Below are 23,982 nucleotides of genomic sequence, written 5' to 3' on the forward strand. Positions count from 1 at the left end.
GAATCACAGCCCTCCCCAGACACGCTGACGCTAAACTATATTCGGGTAATCCAATTTCCATATAGGAAATCTTGCAAAATCTCCTGTCTTGTCGCTGTCAAACTGACTGAACGTGAGATTGGCTCATCTTTTTGGGACCGGTGATGTCACCACTGTAACATCATCGATTATACTCAACTACTTCAACACCTTGACACAAATACGAGAGATAAAATACGACTCATTTAAGTTAACTACTTTGTACTACACAACTTACGTACTCTCAATATTAGCGCCCCGCTTTGTCCACTTACGGTCCCACTTAGAGTACCTTGCCAAATTAGGTAATTTACTAAGACTATACCGCAACGGTTTCTGATCTCGTCGGAGATCTGTCATCCGTTTTTCCCTTTGCTATTTCATGCTTTTGAGATGTGATATGTTGAGATTGGTGGATAAGATTGGGTTTGGGAGTGTCGGTGTGTTTCGCGATTATCATGAGGAGGGTAGAATGGATGTAACATTGTAGGGTTCTTTGTTGGAAGCGGAGACGTATCGTTACGACCTTGCAAAAAGGAGTGTGAGTCTTGGGAGAAAGTTAGGGTTTGGCTAAGGATTCCATTTCGAGGCCGGATCTGTATATGTACATGGCTTGTGTACGGAGTAAGGACAGGAAGATTTGCTGCATCTTTATGTATCGACTCGAGGGCGAGCTGGCATGGTGAAGGAAGCCAGTCACTTCTGAACCCTATCGCTGGACTTCTGTGATACCAGACAGATGAGGGCTAACCATAACTAAGTTACAGGTCTGATGTCCCTGGTATGAAAAATGCATTCGTCTAGCACGGTATCCAAGCACTTAACAACCACATGCATTATAGGTTGCCAGACATGGAAGTACCCTGTATACATGTAATCGGACGTCCGTGGCATCCTATCCTTCTTAGTTGGAACGCCGGAGAATTTGTATTGGTTTGCATGATTGATCAATTGATCGAATTGGATTGACAACAAATGTTCATCGAAGTGGGATCCCTACCTGTCTACGAGGAGAACTGTCTACCCAACAACATAATTGCGGCTACATAGAATACCTAGGTACCATTACTGATATAGTTTCCCAGACGTGGTCTTGGCCGGTTTTGATAGTGAGTGGATCATGTACTCGGATAACAAGGACCGGAGTCAATAATAGTAGTCGTCAAGATTGGAGGTATTATCGTATAGAACGACCGTAAATAGTATACGTAGTAAAAACTACGATAGCAATGACAACCTTGGGATGGCTCATACTCAAAGAATAGATATATACAAGAATAACAAACGCAGAAAAGCAGGGTATCAACAATCAACAGTATCAAGACTACTGTGAACAACCTCCTACAAAACTTCAACTTTTGGATTGAACTCACACAGCCCTCCGTGCTCGCACCCGTTTCACAATAGGCCCCGATGAAGATGTTGATGTCGATGTCGATGGTGCAGAAGGTTTGCTGAGGGCTTTGCTTCTTGGGATGCCGCTCATTTTTGATGCTGTATGTTGGGCGGGTGGCGCCATCTGCTTGGTGGCTGTTTTTGCAGCGGCAGAAGGGAGAGTGTCTCTAGAGGAATGACCGGACCTGAACTCAACTGTTTTGGCAGCGGTAGTAGTGCTCTTTGGCCTTGGAGTCAGCTTTTTGCGCTTTGGGATCGGAGTGCCAACCGGCATTGGCTTGCTGATAGCTCGTGCGGTGTCATCCATGCTAGTACTAGATGTTGCCATGTTGATCCTGCGCACTTTCTTGCTTGGTGTTGCTGGCAGAGCGTGTGTTGTTACTGATGTTGACTTGTGCTCTTCACGTCGAGACGAACTGCTTTTCTTCTTGTCGGGTGAAGGAGATTCAGTTGCTGGCGATGATCCCGTTTCCGGCGCATATTCAACCAGTTTATCTTCGTTCCAGCACACTTGTTTGCGTCCAGTCGCATGCTTTCGAGATTGACGAGGTTCGGATTTTCCTTCCATCTGCGCAAACGGCTGTGTTGTTTCATCGTTTCGCTCTTGCTTGACGATAGCTTGCAGCAGATACCTCGGAAGCAGAGCGTTACCCTTGTTACGGCGCGTATTTTTCCGGGTGGTAAGTGCCAGTTCTTGAGCCTCTGTTCGTTGCAAAAACACGAATTCCGTCCCATTCGCTCGTCGCACTGGAATATTGTTTGGCACCACTGGTCGTAGACTGCGTGTTTGTTCCGTGGGCTTCGTGCGACTGCTACGGCGACGACGTGCAACTGTGGGCGAAGACGTCAATTGATCAATATCGGTTGGTCCCTCTGCATCAGGTGACTCAGGTGACTCTGGTACTTTCTCAGCTTTGACTGGAGTCGATGTTGACGGTTTGATAGACGGCGAGTTGACATCCAGCTCTTCAAGTGCCCGTCGCGACTGTACCGCCGGTGAGCTCAATGCCTGCCGTTCTTCCTTCTTCTGACGAGCGTGACTTTTATTATCACCTGCCATCGCCGCGTTCGCTGCCCGTTTCGCTTGAGCACGAGACAAAAATTCACTCAACAATGCTGCGTCCTCGCCGTCCAAAGAATTCATACGAAGAGCCGAGCGGACCAGATTTGGTTCCTTCTTTGCAATAAGTTCTCGCACTTCTGCTGCTACCCGGCCACCTTGCGCATCTACCGCAAAATCAACAATCTCAGAAATAACAGCACTCTGGTCGGTGTCCTCATCATCACCAGAATCGGCCGCCGCACTCATGCCAACGGATTGCGGGATTTCCTCCAATAACTGATCGGTAATATTACCATCCGCCTCATTTTCGTCTTCCTGGCCATTTGCGACAAATTGCTCATCTCCTGTGTGGCCAACCAATTTGCCTAGTTTCCGGTAATTAGTAACCTATCGGGTACAGCTTGCATATATGCAGTGATATCATCCAATCGCTCACGTTTTCTTCTTCCAATTTCCAGCTCCCACTTGGTCTCCAAGAACGAACCACCCCGCTCCGTATGCGCATGTAGTACTCGCTGTCGTTTCACTGCACGCAGGTATGCTGCATTGGCCGACTGACTGATTTCGTTCACATATTCACTTTCCTCAATCCGACTCGGTGCAGCTGATGGCACCGTCCGCGAGCGAATCGCTTCCATGCTCTTTCTGAAGCGTTTCCAGATTTTGCGCGATTTGTGTCGTGCCAGGAATGGAGTGGAGGGTTGACGTTCCCAAGATCGTAGAGTTGATTTTTTGCCAGGCGCGGTCGGCGCGAAGTCGATTTGGTTTGTTATTTGTATAAATCTATATAAACCCCTCGCATGAATTAGTCACTCTTATATTTTATATTGGCTGTACTCTGATGTTGTATGTGTCGGTTGTCTTGAACGCGCCTGAAGCGCATCATCCACCTTGCACGTAGGAGCCCAAAACAGGCATACAAAGGAATCAATTGACGACTTACAATTTTGGCAACACTGTTTGCGCAGTCGGAACAACTGTATGTGCCATGCCCGTCATTTTCACACCCTCCATATTTACCACAGTGACTTGCGCCAATGGAATGTCGAGTGTCAGGTGAAATTCCTTCAATTGCCCGTCTTGTCTAATTCGCCAATCGAACAATCTTATGCGATTCGATATGGGACTCGCATGCGGGGAAAGAATGGGAGAAAAAACGCGAGAGGAATGTTGATGTTTCCGCCTTTTTGTCTCTTAGAAGAATATCGACCGTAGATGGATAGGCAAGAGTTACGGTACGTAAGATGCAGAGTTAAGATGTCGTAAAGTAAAGTCGAATGTTGAGATGGCCGATGTAATTTCCTGCTATGTTAGTATATACGTACCGTGCTGTTTGTGTTGTTGAAGAGAGAGAATTAGGAGAGGTAAAGTCGCGTGGTAGGGGACTATGCCTAAACAGTGACGTTGCCGTGCCAACGATCCACCACAGCTTCGCAGCTTAGATCGGATACTTGAACATCTTGAAGTATGATACGCTCATGTCATATTCATTAGATTCATAAAGCTATCGTGAGTCTGTACTCTAGTTATTCTATGTGTTTCGTCAGTCATTCGCCGAAGTAACAAGTCTCGTGGTGCATCGTGCCGTGACATGTCCCTGTTAGTTGTATGATACTAGCTCGAGCCGACTCCGATATTGAGAGCCTCTGCGATGTATGCCAGTCCTCAAAAGATTGTATCTCTATATGGCGTATGTCTTCCTCATGTCTGAAGGGTTTGCCTTCTTAAAACCGCGATCGCATTGCAGGCTGGCTTGGAAAACAGGTATACATCCCATCACTTCGACCGTTCGACAAACAGCAAGTTTGGTAATAGGCCATAATAGCCATGCAGCTCAAATGTGCAATTGTTTAAACTCCCGAAAGACCCTGTAACATATCCGACTCATCAAACGGATCTCCGAATTCACCTATTCGATGACCACCAGTCAATAAGTTGATCATTGATCACAAGACGGAACGAACTCACGCAAACTAAAATCCCTATCAACCACACTCTCCAAAGCTCTGTTAAACTCCTCCTGCGCTCGCTGATTATTCCACGACGCGCCAGGCGCATCTTTACCTTGGGCTGCCTTAATATCCCCAGCTAACTTGTCGAATGCAGATGTGATGGAAGAAGAGGGGCCGGCGCCAGCACCAGATCCGAGAGTATTACTATCGCCGCCAAAGCTTTCGTGGTGAGACGCTGTTTGTGAGCCGGGTGGTGAGAGTTCGGTGGGTTTGTCGAATGTGGGTGTACGCGCGCCGATGGGGGACTCGGAGCCGGAGGAGGAGAGCATTTCGGAGTCACCGTCGAGGTCTGTACGTCCAACGAAGAGTTAGCTCGTATTCTTGAGGTGTTCCGTAGATTAGAGTGCAGTGTAAGTAGGTGGTAGGCAACGTACCGGCAGACATGGTGAGAGTCGATCGTAAGTAGTGCAGCTGGAACCTGAGAGGATGATTCAGTTGATTCGTAGGGACCTTAAAACAGCTCTATCAGATTAAGAGATGGTCTTGAGCAGAGATGAGTAAAGAAAATTATCATGATGACGATGATGGAGTGCTGATGTCCTCCTAAGAACAGACAAGGCGGTCTGCCCCGCATTTTATTGCCGGGCGCACTTATTCCAAGAAAGGCGGGCAAGCTAGCCCAATTTTTGTACAACCTCCAACTACAAACCATCTGATGAATTGTTTATTCTCGATAGCGAGCACATATCATGAAGAACTAAGATTCTGCACTCTCTTCTTCCAGTATATATCTGCAATTGTTTCCTCTCGGCTCGTTGTGTATACTTGAGTCTCATATCTATCCCTCGGTATATCGGAATCTTTTTTCCGTTGATTTCTCAAAAGTGCTCGAAGACATGAGCAAAGAACAGAACAATGTCCCCGATGCATGGGAAGCAGACTGGGAGAGTCTTGCCGACGTGCGTATCCCTATCCTTCAATTATGAAAGTTGGATACTGATCAAATCAGAAATCCGACGCCGCCAATACGCCGCCCAAAAAGGTGTCATCAAAAGTGACCAAAGCACAACGCCGAGCGGCACAGGCAGAATTCAACCGGAAACTCTGGGAAGAAGCGTATGTTTTCTATTTCTCCGAAGACTGAGAATAATAACTGACTTCGTACAAGTGAAACACCTCAAACATTCCACTACGTCGAAGCCCGCTCCTCCGTCCCACTCAAACAAGACTTCAAACCAGCAGTCACGGTCCTGAGTCGACGACCACAAATCGCCTCTCGGAATAGCAACAACAATGGACTCAGCGAAGGTATTTCGAATTTAAGCATAAATGGCAGCAGCGCGAATATATCAGACTCCGATGACGAAAACGCCAACAAACCACCCGAACTCACTCCCGAGGAAAGACAGGCCAAAGCATTGAAAGACAGAGAAGAGAAGCAGCGCAAATATGAAGAGGCGAGGGAAAGATTATTTGGGAATTCCTCGTCCGCGCCGGGATCTGGTGCTTCATCACCTGGTGGTACGCCTCCGCCGTCGAGGAATAGGGATAGGGATCTGGGGTACGACGGGAGTGGTGCGCGAGGTGGTGGGCGTGGAAGGAATAGAGGTCATGGCGGTAGAGACAACAACAACAACAACAACAACAATAACAATACTCGCGAAAAGCGTGATCCTCAAGGTGGTGCGCCAAATAAGCAGAGACAGCTGTATGATCCGGGTTATTCGACGAAGCCGAATACGCAACGGAGAACGCCGCAGCTTTCTACAGAACGACCGGATGGCGAGCAGCAGCAGCAGCAGACTATAAGACCCACGAGAAATCCCAGGAATCCGGATGGCAGTGGACGTGGTGGGTTTGGGTTTAGTCCCCGTGGTAGAGGCGCTTTGGTGTCGAGAGATGCTTCTGCTTAGGGTCTATCTAGGTTTGGAATGCAGAAATATATAAATCAGGTGGCCTTCAATTCTGGTATAGTGTTCGTGATGTCATATTAATAAGAGTATATTCAGCTAACAAGAAACAGGTTACGGCAAACCCCTGTCACTGTTGATTGCGTTTGCCAGTTGCGATGTATTCGGCCGGTTTTCTACGAATGCCAGCTCAGTCAGCAAGGTCAACACACCTGAAACCAATTGATGACTCACTAGAATACCTCTGATAGCTTTCCAGATAGAGGTCATCGTTGCTTGTCGTCGCAATGACATGCTCATTGCCCTCAATGGCCTGGATCCATCGACCCAACCTACTGCCAATCGTTGGCTCGGTCCATCCTCGATATGGCTTGAGCACACGACTTAGACGGATTATCCAGGGCGCAAGCTGGATGTCAACATACGACATACTAGGACCGAGGAAAAATGGGCCGTGGACATGCGATGCATTGACCAATTTCTCAATGTCTTCTTGCAATTCTGCTGCATGCTTGGCTTGCATTTGAGGGGTTTGCTCCATCAGGACTTTATAGAAGCTAGGGACTATGTTGCGGTTGATCTAACAACAACCCAGTCAGTATTTTGAAATCGAGCACGAACAACCCACAACGAGAGGGGGGAACGAACATGGTCACCCCATAGTCGGCAATGAGCACGAAGTCTGGCATCACCAGGAGGGAGAAGGGGAGTTCCTTCGTCCAGATCATCCAGCTATTCAAACATCACGTGAGAAATGACCAACGCTCTGTGGGGAACAAAGACATACATATTCCAAAAGCACGGTACTCTCATAACAGCCCCAGTTCCCATGAAGAAGAGCCGGTATCAATCCACGAGGGTTTATAGCCAATAACTCCGGTGGTTTATCATAGGGATCAACCTCTATATACTGATAGGGGATGCCTTTGGCTTCAAGCGCGATCCACACGCGTTGGACAAAGGGGCTAAACATGAAAAGTCGTTATTCGTTGTTTCAATAGACACGAGTCCGTTGGTCAGTGACTTACCAGAAACAACTTCCGAATAATTTAAGATCATTTTCCTGCGAACGTTTTTTGACGGTACTTTGGGCTTCTCCTGTAGCTTTTTTGTGATAGGTTTTTGGTTGTGTCTGTTGCTTTTGCTGGTCAGCCATGGTCGACAAGCCACGATATGGTCATAGATAGTGAAATCTCGGTCAAGTAGAGGAAATGCGATGTAGTCTCGGGGATGCCAGTAATGCGAATCTCAATTGCAGCTTTGATCTCATTCTTGAAGGAGAAGAGGAAATGTTGTTGTGGGATGTTGAAGGTAAGGAAGGCGCATGTGCAGGATGACTTCTGAGAATCTGGGAAAAATACGTGACGTATGCATGAACCCCACGGTTGGATTGATCCCGGACATTCAACCATAAGAACCTGAGACTATCTCCCAATTATACTGTCCTGCTATTGATTTGTTCGTATACCTTTGGGGCGTGGGAGAATGGAAGAAAGAGAAATGCACACTTACCACAACCACCTTCTTCTCATCCTTCGACTTCTTGAGCAGATACCTATACACGCTATTCTTCTTGACACGATCACTATCTTCCAACGTATGCCTGTGGCCGCCGCTAACGCCATCAGTTTTCCCATTTCCGCCATTCCCATTGACTCGCTGAATGGTATACATCGTCTGACCATTACCCGCACTAACAGATGGATTCTCAGATAATGTCGGACGGGGCGTCAACATGCCGAATGACTGAGAATTACCACGAGCAGTATCACTACTACTTGGGAAGAACATAGTGGACGTTGCAGTTGCGTTGGTACCATGGTGGTTGTCACTCGATAGAGCTGATGAGTCGAGCCCGTTTGCTGCGCTCCTTTGATGTTGGGATATATCTGCTGCGGTAGCCTCAGGGAAGTACTCCGTAATCTTGATTTTCACATCGCACAGATCGCGTTCTCGAGCGACTCGTTTACGTTTCTTTTTGTTAGGATCATCGGATTTGGGAGTCCCCGAGGGTCGGCCTTTGAGGCGGCAGTCCCAGTAGTGGGAAATGAATGGTTTGCGTTTGTATTTTTGTGTGGATCGATGAGAGTAGACGTTGTCAACATGCGGGAAGTAAATTTGAAATCTGTACATCAGCTGTTTAGTTTTGCGGTCACTGAGCACACGACAGGGAGCCGTACTGTTCCTCGGTCAACGTAATAGGCTCATCAACATTAAACAACCGCTCCCTCCATGCGTCAAGATCAGGCGGATTCGGCACAATCTTCAAGCCACCTAGATGGCTATCCTTAATCTCTGCAGCAGCTGCAGCTGATACATCCAAACTCTCTCCGCCCACTTGCAGGGAAGAATCATCATGCTGGGCGCGGCTCTGCGCGTTCGGTAAGGATGAAGATATAGACGCGGCCACCCATTCAAGCTCACCAGCACTGTTCCAGGCCTGTGCTCGGTTTGAGACCTGGTTGTTGTTGGCTGCTAGGTCATGGGCTGAGCGCGGTGGGGGAGCTATATCATATCGGCCATTAGCATTATTGAATTGTGACTATTTATGGTAAGTTAGTAGTGAGCGCGGCGCATCAAAATGTATGTATGTATACGGACAAAATTGCTAGCAGCCTGTAAATTGTGGTCTATATCCCCGATGGCAGAAGAGAAACCCTGAAACGACTGGACATCTTGGGGATTGAAGCCGGAAGGCAACTGTGAACCCAAACCGAGGCTATTAGGTAAATGCGGCAGCTCTGAGCTGTCCATACTGAATATGAAATAACGGATAAGATCTGTGTCCCCCAAACAGATAACATACTCCACTAATGCTGTATGCGATATCCCATTAGGATGAAAATAAATGACCAGGAGCTAGTTACAGAGCAGTTGTGTTGAAGCGGCACTGGATTTCGTTTGACGGTCCGGGTGGAGAGTGTATGGCTTACAAACATTGGACAGGCCGGGCAGGATTATTGTTTTGCCGCTTATCGCGTGGCCCCTTACTTGCGATAAGGATCATGGCGTCAGTTCAGGTTTGACCTGATTAAATTTCAGTGAAAAACAGTACAGAGTGAAACAGATATGAACAATGAGTATAATACAGAATACCAGCTAGCGTTCTGCTGTTAGTGTCAATGCTGACTTATGATATCACAACACTATACTTTCACCCCCTTGAACACACGTTGGAAATAGGACGACCCCAGATTTGAATGAAGGCCACTAAAGCAGCGTGCGATACTCCCACTTCCTCATGCAACAACTTCTTCCATCGTTCGAAAGACCTACAACCTCTTCCTTTCAGGATGTCTCTTATCAGCTTCAGCATTTCTAAACGGAAACCCAGACATCCTCTTATCCGCCCCGGTCCTCCGACTAACGCGTCCTTCACTCGTGGCAAAAAGCAGGCACCAAACTCCCAAGGAAGCCACGGCAGCCGATCCGATCATGCCTAACCCCAGCGCTGTCTGACCATTGGTTAAGTGCCAGGCATAATTGTAGAATGCCAGCGTGACTTGAAACAAAGTCGTCACAAGCAGCGTGGGCACGGCGTAAGGAGCCCGCACATTCTCGCCTTCGGTGGGTGTAGAAGGAGCATCAAAATTACCCACGGAGGATGTCAATGGTACTGATCCAGTGAGGAGGATGGTCAGTGTTGCAACTGCAAGTAGAGCGAAGCCAAAGGCTCGGGAGAAATAGGCTTCAATATCTACCCAATGAGCGTAAGCAATGCCATTCGAAACCAGATTACTTAAATAGTGAGGCTTCTGTTTCCAAGGTTTCCCCAAGATCTGGGCCTGCATTGTAACCGATTCGATCTGCAGGAGGAAGGAGACTAACCTGATGGAGGTCGAGTGTCATCAATCAGCAGCGTTACGATCAATTTCGGAGTCGCGACTAAAGCTAGGCCCTGTAACGCTAGCCATGCGCTTGAGCTGTAGGTGTACAGGTAGAAAACCTATTTCATGATACTTTAGCGTTAGACAAAAACAACTCCCCGATTCTAGGCTACGTATATGAAGATCTTGGAATAGCTCACATCCATGTTTATGACTTGGTTGGCTGGTAAAACGTTGGGATTGAGTGCTTTGCTCTGATTCGGTCGATCCATGGGACAACAACGATAGTTGAGATCGAATATAAGACTAGGAACAGCGCTGTGCAAATGACAAGAATTAATGCAGCTCGGTTTCAAATCTGACTCGATCAAAAATTGTTTATTGATGGGATGATCTGAAGATAATAAATAAGATTAAGTTGTGAGGTTTTAAATTCAATCAGTTTGGTCAAGTTGGAAAGATGCAGAACAGATGATGTAATGTTTAGTCAGTTTGCACCCGCCAACTGCCCAACGCACTACGTACGACTAGATAGTAACGTACCAAGTTATACTTTTCAGTAACTTGCTAACTAACATATCTGACTAAGTCACTAAGACCGAGCAGTGGAGAAGGCTAAGTGATGATAAGAATCATAAGATCTCGTCGTATGCTCCGCATTAGACGTATCTTTAATGATGCCACACTGCATATGAGATCCGAAAGTTAATTCGTTGTGATAATAGAGGATCGAGATTCTTTTCCATGACCTAGCTACTCCGTATATGCAAACTAGCGCCTAGCACCCTTTGTACAGATGGCACGAAGCTAATATACTGTATGCCTGAGCCAGCTCTTGATAACGGGGTGGGAAGAGATGCAATTCATGATCAAACCAGCCCGAAATTGGTAACGAAAGAAAGAAAAAGAAAAAGAAGACAAGGCGTAAGGAGACAATCCAATCATGACAATATATACCCGCAAATATAATTCCTCAACGCCTTACCATCCAGTGACCGTATGCAATCATCCACTCGTATATGTAAATGAAGTCTGTAATAGAGTAAAAGCAACCGACGTCTGACGACCAATGTGATGAACGCAATCGGATCTAATTAATCTCAGCAAAGACTGCGCTAGCATCGCTAACGGGCTCTACCACCCGCGCTGGGTCTCCCCATGCAACACTGCCAGGGGGGATGTCTCTGGTGACAATGGACCCGGCACCGACCACCGAGCCCCTGCCTATCGTTACCCCGGGAAGGATGGTCGTTCCAACGCCTATCCAGCAGTCATCCTCGATCGTGACTGGTTTTGCAAAGACCTTTCCACTCCTACGAGACATGATTTCCTTCTCGTGGAGCTCGGTGACTATGGTGACATTTGGGCCGATCAGAACTCGGTTGCCAATGTTCACAAGCCCGCTGTCCATGATTCGTAGACTGGAAGAGCAAGTCGTCAGCCACGAGAGGTCAAAGAATGATTTTAATGGATATGATAGAGAACGGACTTGACATTTGCATAGAACGAATCACCAAGGGTGATGTTACAGCCGTATTGAAAATTGAACGGCGGTTCAATGACTGGTCCTTGACCAACAGTTCCAACGACTGTGCGTAGCAATCGCTCACGCTCTTTGCGAAGGCCCATGAAAAGCTCATGCAAGGGCAGCGTATCGTCCCTTAGGATTTCATCGTCGACATTATACCTAGCACAGAAACGCCGTGCTTCGAGTTTCTTGGCTTGAAGCAGCGGACAAGAGATGACTCGGAAGCTGCACCAGTACGTCAATACCAACATCCAAAAACAGTTCGTTAGAGGGTCAACAGGGTCAACTCACGGAAGTTCTGCTATCATCTTGTCGTATTCCTCACTGTCCGGTACCCCGGTTCTCGTTCTTGTAGGAGAGTCGGGTTCAAGTACATGAGGGGCCATCGTGCTGGCTTTGACAATGGTATGATGCTGGACACACTCTGTTTCTGTATCACTCGATGTCCTTGACTCTAACTTCTTGTTGCTACTCGGGTTCTGTCGTCTCGGGTGACTTTCTCGATGACTGTTGCTGGTGTAGACACGACGCAGCCATCCGGTCAATTTATGCAACGACCGTATCATGCCTTTAGTGCACATCGGTGCTGGAAATACGTGTGATGCTTCTTGAAACAAGTTGCTGGCAGGAAACAGCTCGGAGCGGTCAGTGATTGGACGTCCACAGACATGCGAAGAGAAATAGCCTAAAGGGTTAATTAAGGGAAATAAGATAATCAAGATAGCCCAGTCTGAATAGAAAGATCGCAGGCACAGAGATGTGTTACAAGAAAAGAAAAGAAGAAAAAAAGAAAAGCAAATAAGAAAACACCCAGGTACGCGAAGTGATCGGCTTCTCATACCATAGCTGCGGATTGCGGATTTGCGTTCTTTCTCTCCTGGGATTGAACGAGCAAGCGAGGATGTTTTCTTCTTTTTTTTCCCGCCGCTGGCCTTGGTGTGTACTCTTAAGACCCAGAGTGGTGGGTGTTTTCTGTTTGTTTCTGCTGTCTCTCGTTTCTTTTCTTTTTCTGCATCTGCCCCCCCTCCCCCCTCGGAGGCTGTCGCGGATGACTTGACAGTTTGCCCGGTTCTGCAAGGAAGGAAGGAGGGACCTACCTCGGACCAGACAGACAGGCAGGCAGCTCTGTCAGGACCTTCCTTACCTAGCATCTTAGCAGCCACTTAGTAAGTAACTGCCCAGAACAGCACCGCCCAATCTGGAAGCATCTCTAAAACACTAAACCTCGCGCGGGGGAAGCACTTCCTGTTTCTCCCTGACAATCCATGCACACAGAGTATAGTATCATTTGAGGGGGCGCTCAAGCCTTATCACTATCAACTTATCACCGCCCACAAAGTCCACCCGGTCTCAACGCTTGTCACGCAAAGACCACTCACGTCTCGCTTCACTCCCTTGACTCCCTTCAGCTTCATGCACGTAGTGCAAGCCTCAAGCAGCAACATGTACGTACTACGTACATACATACATACATACATACACACTAGCCCCTCCCGAGAGCGAACTAGAAACACAGTAGGCAGAAGCTAATCGCTTTCGTCGGTGGGCCATGGAGGTACTAATTGTCCTGGTCATACTAATCGTATGTACTAGGATGAATATAGCAACGAGCACCTAGTTACATGCACAGTGCGATTGCGGAGACTCAGCAAACAACCGCCTTCCCGCTAGCCGTGGCCACAGATCCTGGCGCTCGAGCTTTTTCGCTTCGGTGGATTGTCGTGTCAGTAACGTGGATGAATTCCCCTGCAAGTGTGACAGCTGCTCCATCCGTGTACTGCTAGACTCTACTTAGTTCCCTGCAACAGCAAACTCCGTCAATCAGAACATCATCGAAATATCAGGAAAATAATTCGTATGTATGAAGATTGCTCGACATAGTGGTCGGTTCTTGGTCGATTAACTCCTGTGATAAACTGGTTGTTTCCGAGAGCCACGGGATTCCGCCATCACGCACACGACGAATGCTCACGCACACGAGTGCTGTAAGGAATATCGGAAGATCAGTGCCATAATCCCAAAACTGGCCCCTGCAGCCAAAGGCTGCATGGTGAGTCAGTACGATACAGGATTAACTAATGACTTTACGGGAAACGCCATCTTAGTACGGAGTCCCCCGTACTCCGTACTGTACTTGGCGCCATCGCCAATCGAGATGTCTGTTGAGCCAGGCCCAATACAGAAACATCCCCTCTCCATTTCTAATACCGCTGGTTCGTGTGCGAACATTGAACAGCTCTCGTTACGCTATTATTAGCTTGGTTAATCTTTCTCTGGCGGAAAAAAAAAGGCGCGGTCTGAGAGACTGAGACATCTCAAGATTCGATGAGGCACAGAGGCAGTGATCATATCATATTATATAGTATATGGTAGCTCGTTCGTCACGACCTCACTTAGGACCGACGGAAGACTCAATTCCAGCACCGCCGCTCCAACATTTCGGAACCATGTGGAGATTCCGTACAAGATAGTGATACCGTACAGGATGGCTGCCGATCAGGCCAGTCAATACAGGAATTTGCATGCGGCGTGGTCTGCATTTCCACCAATTACCGTAACAGAAAACACTCTAGAGCGGCCGGCCGGACCACAAGGATCTCAAATGGTAAAGTTGGATCAGGGCTGGGACGAGGATGACGGCAGGCTCAGGCTGCCAAACAAGCATATTAAATTGGAAGCGCCAAAGGAAAGACCGGTCAGTGGAGCTCAAGAAAAAAAAGAAACGGTCCTACATGAGAAAAAGCATAAGCCAGGACAGCCGAAATCCCACTCAGGCAATGATATGTCATAGCATCGCTGTGGCTCCACTTGGATCATGATGGTTGACCATGACAAAAAGACCACTGTATCGAACCTTCTATTCTTTTTTTTTTTGGGATGGCTTATGCTCATGATGCTTTAGCTGAGAATTCCCAGCGCTTCAGCAGTAGTGCGTCTGCCGAACCTATGTAGGCACTTATCAGGAGGGAGGTGGTCAAAGAAATAAACTAGTATCTCTTTATTGAGGCTGGCTGGATCGAATATATCTCATGAAACTGATGTCTTCATCAGAAGGTTGAGTCGGGTTCTGAGAGGTATCGGCCAGCGCTTGCTGGTAGCGTGAGGCAAGACCAACATCCGCGGAAGCAGAGTCCTCTTCCCCTGAGGAGCCGTCGCTTTCGTCGCCGCCAATAGCGTCGTCGTCTCCATGTGGGTCCTCCTCTGCCTCACTTACAGTCTCTGGACCGTCCGCCAATTTATTCTTACCCCTGTTCATAACAGCCATGTCTTTCATGAGCTTACCTAGCTCGATATCGCGTCTCTTCGTAGCCTGCTCCGCGCGTTCGTTCTTTTTGCGCTCAAGCTCCGGCCGGTAGTCACGTTCAAACTCTTGCCGCTTCTCTTCCACGGCACTAAAGAACTCGTCGATACCATCTCCAGTCATCGAGCTCACCGCAACAACGCTCAGGTGTCGATAAAATTCCTCAAGCATTAAGCTCATACTATTGAGTAAGGATCCCATGTAGCCACTGCCAGCACCGAAGCCACCGCTACCACCTTCCGCACCGAACGCACCGGCATCCTCCTCCTGGCGTAAAGCAGCCTGGAAAGCGTCAAAGTCGGTCATCCATTCCTTGGCAAACTCTGCATCCTGTACATCGGTCTTATTAAAGACTAGTATCATAGGAAGCTTTGTCTTATAGAGGATACTGCAAGCATAGAGCATATTACTCATAAAGGTACTTGTGGAACTCGTCCGAGGCGTGTCAATCACGTATGCAATGACAGTTGGAAACGAGGATGCAAGAGTCTCCAACAGTATGCTTCCGGACGCACTCCACACGAACACTTCGATCTGACCAGGGGTGTCGACTAGGATGTGCTTAATCGGTCGTCCACTGGGATTAGCGGGATCGACTGGAGCCGTTCGCTTTTCTAAAAGACCAATGATTTGGTCTACTTTTGTCGCAAACAGGTTAAGTGAAGTCAAAATTCCTCCGTTGGGTCCTAAATTATACTGTTTCATCACTTCCTTATAGTTGATCGAATCGCGGATGTCGATGTTGCTTTCGAACGGCACGGAGTGGACTGCCGGATCTAAGTTGAGGACGTAAGGGGTTTTTCGTTGAGAGTGAAGATATGAGTTGATTCGTTGCATGAAAGTCGTCTTTCCTGAGCCTTAAGTCGGTCAATATGTCAGCCTTTGCTTGAAGAATCGCACTCCGTCAATGAACGACCTCCACATTCGCGGTCACACAGAATCCTCGGTGGATGTATAAAGTAGCAAATACGGAAAACACGGGGCATCTTTCTCACCTGCCATGCCCACGCATACAATCGCGACTGGTGAAGCAGATTCGCCTGCGGGCGCTTCTGCTGTCGTTGCCGCCGCCATATTGCACGGATATTGTTGTGCTTTCAAGCAAGAACCCGAGTATCTATCACACTAACTACTCAAAGATGAATCATAAACAGTTAGAGATGAGTTTTGTAGAGACTAAATTCGTAGTCGAGTACTCCCAATGATGCTGGGTAAGCAAGTCGTCGTGGTTTTTCCATGGCGGGGCGAGAAACTTTTGGGTTTCGTCCTTAGGCAAGTGGGGCCCCTACTCTAAACGTCATTTCTTGGGCAACCACGGTCGAAGCTTAACCACAGCTTTCTTTCAAGCTACCTATCTCATCAACAACCTGTCCGTGGCCGCGCCATGAATACGAAAACAATTATACTACAAGCAGCGCCATAATATAAACGCCCAATATGACGCTAGAGGACTTTGAAAAATCGCTTGCGGAGGACCGGGTACGGAGAGAATCTGAAAACCACAAAGAGAAAGATCGCTCGCGGTCACATCGCCATCACCATCATCACCGACATCATCACCGAAATTCGTCCCGAACGCGCGAAAGTAATAATCATCGAGGCGATGATAAAGACGAAGAGCGCCGACATAGGCATAAACGGTCGAAAAGAGACGACAATGACGACGAGGGCGAGAGCTCTCACCAGAGACGGCATCGCCATGACCGCAACCATGATGATGAACTTGACCAAGATGAGGTTAGAGAATCAGCTGCTAGAGTCAGTGCGCATGACTTGAAACGCGATTCTTGGATGCAACCACCCTCTGCCGACGACATAGATTATATACACAGACCGGATAAGCGCTCCCAAAAACAGCCCGAAGCAAAATCGCTACGAGCCGATCTTGATTTGAAAATTCACGATAAGGAACTCAACACTCATTTACGCGATTTGAAAGAAGGGAAGGTCCCTGAAAAGATTGAAAATAAGCCTGCGCAACATGAAGTTGACTATACCTTTGGCGATGCGGGCTCACAGTGGAGAATGATAAAATTGAGAAATGTTTATCGAGAGGCCGAAGAAAAAGGCAAGAAGGTGGAAGATGTTGCAATTGAACGGTATGGCGATCTGAGGTCTTTCGATGATGCTCGAGAAGAAGAGATCGAAATAGATCGCAGAGAGAGGTACGGAGAGTCATATGTGGGCAAAGATAAACCCAGTGGAGAGCTCTTCCAGGAAAGAAAGCTCGACCAGGGTGTGCACCGGGAGCCTCGAACCAGTGATCCTCGGGATATTGCATCTCCTGCCAGAGAACAAGGCAAGCCAATGGACACCGTGGAGCCTACAAAAACAACGCAACATCTAGATGCCACTGCACTCAACCGACTTCGTGCAAAAATGATGAAAGCAAAATTGAAAGGGTCGCCCGAGGCAGCCTCGTTGGAGGAACAGTATAATGCCGCTGCCGGCTTAATGGCGAACCGAAAAGAAGGTGACGTGGTAGTTCTTGGTGTTATGGAGAACCGAATGCTGGCCGGTGGCGCTAGAAGCGAAGTCAAACCAGTTGAGAACCGCCGGGGACGTGAACGTGGCCAGGTAGAGGAGAATGAGGATATGTCAATCGAAGATATGATAGTGGAAGAGCGACGAACGCGCGGCCAAGCTGGCGGAGAAGGTCTCCGATTAGCTGAAAGGATTGCGAAGGACGTCAAGTTTGATGTAAGTGAGGTTACGATATTCCATTTGGAGCTATATACTAACATGAAAATCTTAGAATGATTTGGAATATATGGATGACAATGCGGCCAAACTTGCCAAGCGTGTTCAGAAATCAGAATTGAATCTGAAAAATACCGCCATTAGCGAGTTCCACAAGATGAACAGGATATTAGACAACTGCCCATTGTGTCATCACGAAGATACAGATACACCTCCAGTGGCTCCGATCGTGTCATTGGCAACACGTATTTTCTTGACGTTGCCAACAGAACCAGAACTTAGTGAAGGAAGCGCTACTATTGTTCCCATCCAGCACCGTACGAATCTGATGGAATGCGATGATGATGAGTGGGAGGAAATCCGCAATTTTATGAAGAGTTTGACTCGAATGTACCACGATCAGGGCCGGGATGTAATCTTCTATGAGAATGCAGCGCATCCGGATCGAAAACGCCATGCATCCCTGGAAGCTGTTCCTTTACCATACAGTCTAGGTGAAACCTCTCCAGCGTTCTTCAGAGAGTCTATACTGGCAGCAGATTCAGAATGGACCCAGCATCGAAAATTGATTGATACTCTAGCAAAGTCCAAACAGGGATTGGGCAAGATGGCTTTCCGTCGAACGTTAGTCAAGGAGATGCCATACTTCCATGTCTGGTTTGAGCTTGATGGCGGATTGGGCCACGTTGTGGAGGACACTCATCGATGGCCGCGCGGAGATCTTTTTGCCCGGGAGACCATAGGAGGTATGTTGGATCTGCCTCCGGATGTTATCAAAAGGCAAGGTCGGTGGAGTAAAGGCGGGGATCGACGAGTTGAGCCTTTTCGTAAACGCTGGCGAAAGTTTGACTGGACTCGCATTCTCACCGAGGGCCAATAAGTTACGGCCTTTTTTTTTTCGCAATACACGAGCACTATGGAGATAACGCCCAATACCGCACTCGAGAGGCCAACCTACTCGCCGAACCTAAATCGATGGAAGCGAACTGGACGGCAGTTGTTCACCCGAAGTCCCGAACAGTTACCAACATATCGGGTAGCTAACCGTTGAACCATGGGTGTTCTTTGGTATCTGTACAACATTCTGTAACATGAACAACGAGAGAAACCATTTGGAATAAGGATTCAACAACAATTTTTGATTACGCATATGAAATGTAGTGGTAGATACAATCAAGACTACCGCAGAAATAATTCTTGCACCAATGAATTTGCACACGGGTGAGATTAAAAGAAGTCGGATGAGATGAGTGATCTTTAGTAGATGTCTTGACAGGCCGATTCGGAGATCTCGCCGTTCCCCTGGGACCCCGCACTCAATCTGCGGGTTAACTGCCCTGAGATAGCGACTTTTTTAAATGTGTCTCACGTCTTGATACTCTCTTCTAGAATAACTTCCTGTTCATATTGACTTGGGTCTTGGAAACAAAAAAAAGCCGAGAGAATTGAGTAACCATATACACTTGACTCCTCATTCACTCCATCTACAATTGACAAGAGAAATGGCACGCCCGAAAGTCCTCCTCTTAGGCGAAATCGTTCAGTACATCAACCCATACACGGGCCATCCACAATTGAATCTATTCTAACATATATATCACAGCGCCGGCAAAACATGGGAAGCCCTCAGCGACATCGCCGATCTCATAACCACAAGCGCCACCAACCGCGCTGAATTCATCCAAGAATGCAAAGACGGAAAACTCGATGGCGTGGTCGCCGCATATCGCACTTTCGCCTCCTTTTCAATCACGGGCCAGATTGATGAGGAGATTGTTTCGGTTTTGCCGAAGTCTTTGCTTTTTCTTGCTCATTGCGGTATGCTTTCATCTACACTCTCTTCACGTGCGGGATGGATGCTGATATGGTTTCGGGGAGGAAACAGGAGCTGGATATGACCAAGTCGACGTTCACGCCTGCAGTGAACGCACACCACCCATTCGTGTCAGTAACGTGCCCACAGCCGTTGACGACTCTACTGCCGATGTAAACATGTTCTTAATCATCGGCGCAATCCGCAACTTCAACACGGGCATGCACGCCCTCCGGCAAGGGAAATGGCGTGGTGATCCAGCGCCTCCATTGGGCCATGACCCCGAGGGTAAGGTACTCGGTATCCTGGGAATGGGTGGTATTGGTCGCAACCTGAAAAAGAAAGCGGAGGCATTTGGGATGAAAGTTATTTATCATAACAGACGACAGCTTAGTGAGACAATGTCTGCGGGCGCAGAGTATGTTACGTTTGATGAGTTGTTGGCGAAGAGTGATGTGATCAGTTTGAATTTGCCTCTAAACGTGAGTCCTCCTTTTACTCTCCTTATCTGATACACCCAGAAGCTGATATGCTGTAGAAACACACCTACCACATCATTGGTAAGCCCGAATTCGAGAAAATGAAAGACGGCGTCGTGGTCGTCAACACAGCGCGTGGAGCAGTTATCGATGAAGCAGCTCTCGTTGAAGCCCTAGATAGCGGTAAAGTATTTTCTGCAGGTCTGGATGTCTTTGAGGAGGAGCCCAAGATCCACCCGGGTCTTTTGCGGAATCCGAATGTGATGTTGGTGCCTCATATGGGGACTTGGTCTTATGAGGTATGTCTTTTTTTTTGTCTTGCTCTTGTATTTTTTTTGACTTGAGACTGATTATGGCTAGACTCAAACGGAAATGGAGGAATGGGCCATTGGGAATGTGCGTCAGGCTATTGAGAAGGGGACCCTGAAGAGCATCGTGCCTGAGCAGGTGGATCTTTAGATTAGATGTGTGGTACTCCTTACTATAGATTTTCGGTGAGCGGTATATTATTATAGAACGCAGAAATATATAGATCTTTTTTCATATTTCTCTTTCCAAATCCATCAAGAATGTCCTTAATGTGGGTACTTAGGTGAATGTAATAGAAATTGAGAACTCATACAAGCCTCAAAATGTAGATCCTATGATCCAACAACATGATGCTCTAAAGCAAATCCAAATAAAGGGTATAGTCACAAAGAGCACCGTATCTTCTCCTCAATGGGACAGAACCATTCCAGGAGATAACAGAGAAAAGAGAAAAAAAAAAAAATAATAATAACGCCATGGCTTCATCTTACATGAATCAAAACAATATCAAGTCCATTCTTTTGAACACCATAACACCGCAAGCTAGTATGTCTTATCAAATCAAAATTCCATGTATTTGTATTACCGAATCCCCGTCATCAATCGTTATGCACGTGGCAGCAGTAGATTTTTCAGCTCCCATAACCTGTGGACCATGCCGCAGAGACGTTTGACGACTTGCGTTGTGCCTTTGTCTTTAGACTCGTCTTCAATAAATCTTTGCGCAACAATGAGCTTAGTATTGGCATTTCTCTCGTCGCTTGAATTCTCTGGTCTGTTTCGAGGGTGGAAGTCTGATAGACGCTGTCCAAGATGTCGTCCAATGGCCATGGAATATAAGACGTCTCGATTCTCAATTTCATCAAGCAGTGACCGGCAACGAGCCAAGGTCTCGTCGATTTCCACTGCCGAAGAAGCCTCGTTATCGTGGAGGGTGAGGAAGTGTCCAATACAATTCCAGAAATTCAGAGACCGCGTGCGTAATTGTCCCTCAAGCGGATTAAGATTTGTCGGTGGTGGACGAGCTAGATCCGCTCGTAATGGGTTGTCCTTGAGATGATCATCGGTAATGAGAGCTTCCAGAATATCAAACCGATTCGCCGTTGTGAGCAGATCGTATTCCTGCATGGGTTCGGTACTGCCATTTCGCACAAGATTACGAGCTGAACGGCAAATAGACATTGTATCCCATACAACAGAAGCTTCGAAACTTTCCACGCGTCCTCTAACAGCAATGTCATCTATTTTCGGGTCGTTGAAAGCATCAATAAGAGCCGAGTATTGTGCCATAAGTTGCGCGTTGGTCAGCAATTGAGACAATCCTTTGTCGCGAAACCATCGTGTTTCTAAGAATCGATCAATGGCTGGCGCGTATGTATGGAGGTACACGGTTTGTATTTGGTCCAAGCGTGCCTGCTGAATGGGAACGATAGGATATGGCGGAGGCGGCGCGATACCTTGAAGCGCCAATAGGTCTTGTATCTTTACTTTTTCTGTAATTAGAAATAGCAACAGTCAGTGACGCGCTTCATAATAATCTTTCTATGTAAACATACCTTGTCGACCAACTTGCCCAACTTGACCAGAGAGCGGCATGAGTGCTGGCGTTGACAGATCAGGCGTTCCCAGAGGCTGAGACAAAGATCCGTCAATGGTATCCTGCACACTAGCCATGATCGACATAGTATCACTCTCCTCTACAGAAGGCTCAGCAGGGCCTTGCCGGTTGCTGTTGGATTGGTCAAACGACTGGATGGAAGAATCCGACTGAACAGAGGGAGCGAAGGGTTGAGCTGAAGCAGGAATGTAACCCGGGGGTGCAGAGGGATACGGATTGTTGTTATGGTTCTCTTGAGGGTTCACGGCAAGCGAAGGCTGGGGAGTGTTTGCAGGTCGTATGTCGGAGGGTGCGGGTTGTGGTCGAAATCCCGGGTCGTAGCCTAAACATTCGCGTTTGCTTTTGACACAGTTCCGGCACACTGGATGACCTTCGTCGCACTTTTAGAAATTACCAATTATGCGTTAGCATCATTGCGAAACCCCAAATCCTCTCTAATTGAGAGCTATGCAGGACAGAAAAGATGAGAGTGGAAGCGACAGAGGTCTGGCGGGGCTCCATGCAAAGTGGGATGGAAGCGCGAGCTAGTAACGGAGGTGTTGCGGCAAGGCTTAAGCGACACCGCGAAACATGGAAAGTCCCGCCTCCCGCTCCCACCACCCAAAGAGCCCGCCAACACAGCTTACTCTCTTCGTCTGTCTTGCTTCCACCCAAGATTATGCGAGGTCTTACCTTTATTCTGCGCTTACGGCAAGTCAAACACCCCGTTTTTGTCCGCCTCTTTACCTCTCTTTGATGCGCCCGTGAACGCGAGTTACTACCCGGAAGCTGGTAACTCATTTGTGTTTGCATACCCATTTGTCCCATCGGTGGAGAATACGCCGAATTATACTGGCCCATTGACTGCATGGGAGGTACCGTAGATGGATGCGACGATCCCATGGGAGGTTGCGCTTGCATCTGCGGTGGATTCGATGGGGGAACGTTCGGCGTTGACTGGTACTGTGACATTGACGCAGGGGGAGGAGCCCCCGGAGTAACTGACGGAGACTGTGAAGGGGCCGATGTCGCTACTGGGGGTTGCGGTGGTACAGATAGAGGTGCTGGCGTATATGTTGTTGGAGGTAGAGACAAAGGTGTTTGCAAAGGTGCGGTTGTAGGCGCTGTTTGAGGTGCAGGGGCAGGCGCTGATGCCGGTGCAGGCGGAAGTGTAGCTGCAGAAGAATACATCTGCATTGGTTCATTCGTAGTTACTGTTGGAGGCGCAGAGGATGTCTGCGCTGGCGCGGTTGCTGGCGCGGGCGTGGGTGCTGGTGAAGGGATCGGCGCTGATACTGCAGGAAACGCATTGACTGCTGTGAATGAAGTAGTAGACATGTCGGAAGTTGCAAGGTTTTGAGGCGGAGCAGGCGCACTTGGAGCGGTGCTTGTGAAGTCTGTGGTTTTGTCGAAATCGTCTGTTGACATTGGCGGTAGAGGAGGAAACGAAGCAGGAGGAGCTGCAGTAGCTATCGCGGGAGCTGGGGGTGCTGCAGGCGCTACGAGAGGCTCAGAAGCAGGTTCCGGTGCTGGTTCTGAAACAGATGCTGGAGCAGTAGTAGGCGTGGAGATTGGAGGAGTTGGAATAGGCGCAGGAGCAGGCGTACTTGCGTCGGGTGTTGAAGTAGCCGTAGCCGTAGCCGTAGGAGGAGTAGGCGACGCCCCATTAGGGAAGTGACCTGTAGGAGTCTCCGACATTTCGTGATATCCGCCTAGAGGGCGAATTCAATTTATGTATGTAGCAGGGCGGAGACGGGCCCGTCGTCGGGGTTTTCTGTAGCCATGATATCCGTTAGTATATCTGCAATGGATATAACGGGTATTCAAGCACGAGAAGCGGCAATACTGGACGAGTAGAGGAGAAAGCGTGAAAAGTTTCGTGTAATGCGAAAGGCTCAGTAGAAAAACCGCGCTCGAGCCTCGCAGCATTCAGTGACGAGAAGCCACCGGCTCCGTTGAAGTAGCAAAAAATGCGAATGGGTCGAGTGCTTATTTGATGAAAGCAATTATAGTATATGCAAGAAATAAAGTGCGATTGTAAGGAGAACGAACTTTGTCTTGCGTACCTAGAGACTCGGTCTAACACAGAA

The 23,982-nt window shown here is 48.0% G+C and overlaps 10 protein-coding genes across 10 annotated transcripts; 3 read left to right on the forward strand and 7 right to left on the reverse strand.

Moving 5' to 3' along the window:
• Window positions 1–1,387: 1,387 nt before the first annotated feature.
• On the reverse strand, window positions 1,388–3,490 carry EYB26_005397 (uncharacterized protein; the record flags this gene model as incomplete). Its single annotated transcript, XM_054264682.1, has 3 exons — window positions 1,388–2,841; window positions 2,913–3,259; window positions 3,420–3,490. The coding sequence occupies 3 exons, from the start codon at window positions 3,488–3,490 to the stop codon at window positions 1,388–1,390; spliced, it is 1,872 nt and encodes a 623-aa protein (XP_054120657.1).
• An 836-nt stretch (window positions 3,491–4,326) lies between these two features.
• EYB26_005398 (uncharacterized protein) lies at window positions 4,327–4,872 on the reverse strand (the record flags this gene model as incomplete). Its single annotated transcript, XM_054264683.1, has 3 exons — window positions 4,327–4,385; window positions 4,445–4,777; window positions 4,863–4,872. The coding sequence occupies 3 exons, from the start codon at window positions 4,870–4,872 to the stop codon at window positions 4,327–4,329; spliced, it is 402 nt and encodes a 133-aa protein (XP_054120658.1).
• Window positions 4,873–5,324: 452 nt separating this feature from the next.
• On the forward strand, window positions 5,325–6,341 carry EYB26_005399 (uncharacterized protein; the record flags this gene model as incomplete). Its single annotated transcript, XM_054264684.1, has 3 exons — window positions 5,325–5,387; window positions 5,438–5,544; window positions 5,597–6,341. 3 exons carry the CDS (start codon window positions 5,325–5,327, stop codon window positions 6,339–6,341), a joined length of 915 nt encoding a protein of 304 aa, XP_054120659.1.
• A 111-nt stretch (window positions 6,342–6,452) lies between these two features.
• EYB26_005400 (uncharacterized protein) lies at window positions 6,453–9,092 on the reverse strand (the record flags this gene model as incomplete). The annotated part of the gene is made up of 8 exons (XM_054264685.1): window positions 6,453–6,514; window positions 6,573–6,918; window positions 6,987–7,070; window positions 7,126–7,303; window positions 7,367–7,470; window positions 7,851–8,463; window positions 8,519–8,880; window positions 8,940–9,092. The coding sequence occupies 8 exons, from the start codon at window positions 9,090–9,092 to the stop codon at window positions 6,453–6,455; spliced, it is 1,902 nt and encodes a 633-aa protein (XP_054120660.1).
• Window positions 9,093–9,610: 518 nt separating this feature from the next.
• On the reverse strand, window positions 9,611–10,371 carry EYB26_005401 (uncharacterized protein; the record flags this gene model as incomplete). Its single annotated transcript, XM_054264686.1, has 3 exons — window positions 9,611–10,035; window positions 10,167–10,284; window positions 10,366–10,371. The coding sequence occupies 3 exons, from the start codon at window positions 10,369–10,371 to the stop codon at window positions 9,611–9,613; spliced, it is 549 nt and encodes a 182-aa protein (XP_054120661.1).
• Window positions 10,372–11,255: 884 nt separating this feature from the next.
• On the reverse strand, window positions 11,256–12,274 carry EYB26_005402 (uncharacterized protein; the record flags this gene model as incomplete). Its single annotated transcript, XM_054264687.1, has 3 exons — window positions 11,256–11,586; window positions 11,655–11,918; window positions 11,985–12,274. The coding sequence occupies 3 exons, from the start codon at window positions 12,272–12,274 to the stop codon at window positions 11,256–11,258; spliced, it is 885 nt and encodes a 294-aa protein (XP_054120662.1).
• A 2,417-nt stretch (window positions 12,275–14,691) lies between these two features.
• Window positions 14,692–16,068, reverse strand: EYB26_005403 (uncharacterized protein; the record flags this gene model as incomplete). Its single annotated transcript, XM_054264688.1, has 2 exons — window positions 14,692–15,851; window positions 15,990–16,068. 2 exons carry the CDS (start codon window positions 16,066–16,068, stop codon window positions 14,692–14,694), a joined length of 1,239 nt encoding a protein of 412 aa, XP_054120663.1.
• A 363-nt stretch (window positions 16,069–16,431) lies between these two features.
• On the forward strand, window positions 16,432–18,574 carry EYB26_005404 (uncharacterized protein; the record flags this gene model as incomplete). The annotated part of the gene is made up of 2 exons (XM_054264689.1): window positions 16,432–17,694; window positions 17,750–18,574. 2 exons carry the CDS (start codon window positions 16,432–16,434, stop codon window positions 18,572–18,574), a joined length of 2,088 nt encoding a protein of 695 aa, XP_054120664.1.
• A 622-nt stretch (window positions 18,575–19,196) lies between these two features.
• EYB26_005405 (uncharacterized protein) lies at window positions 19,197–20,445 on the forward strand (the record flags this gene model as incomplete). Its single annotated transcript, XM_054264690.1, has 5 exons — window positions 19,197–19,237; window positions 19,298–19,512; window positions 19,580–19,989; window positions 20,046–20,285; window positions 20,347–20,445. The coding sequence occupies 5 exons, from the start codon at window positions 19,197–19,199 to the stop codon at window positions 20,443–20,445; spliced, it is 1,005 nt and encodes a 334-aa protein (XP_054120665.1).
• A 456-nt stretch (window positions 20,446–20,901) lies between these two features.
• EYB26_005406 (uncharacterized protein) lies at window positions 20,902–23,590 on the reverse strand (the record flags this gene model as incomplete). The annotated part of the gene is made up of 3 exons (XM_054264691.1): window positions 20,902–21,788; window positions 21,852–22,293; window positions 22,586–23,590. 3 exons carry the CDS (start codon window positions 23,588–23,590, stop codon window positions 20,902–20,904), a joined length of 2,334 nt encoding a protein of 777 aa, XP_054120666.1.
• Between the last annotated feature and the right edge of the window lie 392 nt (window positions 23,591–23,982).

Source organism: Talaromyces marneffei, chromosome 4 (genome assembly GCF_009556855.1).
Source record: "Talaromyces marneffei chromosome 4, complete sequence".
In the NCBI taxonomy this organism is placed as follows: Eukaryota; Fungi; Ascomycota; class Eurotiomycetes; order Eurotiales; family Trichocomaceae; genus Talaromyces; species Talaromyces marneffei.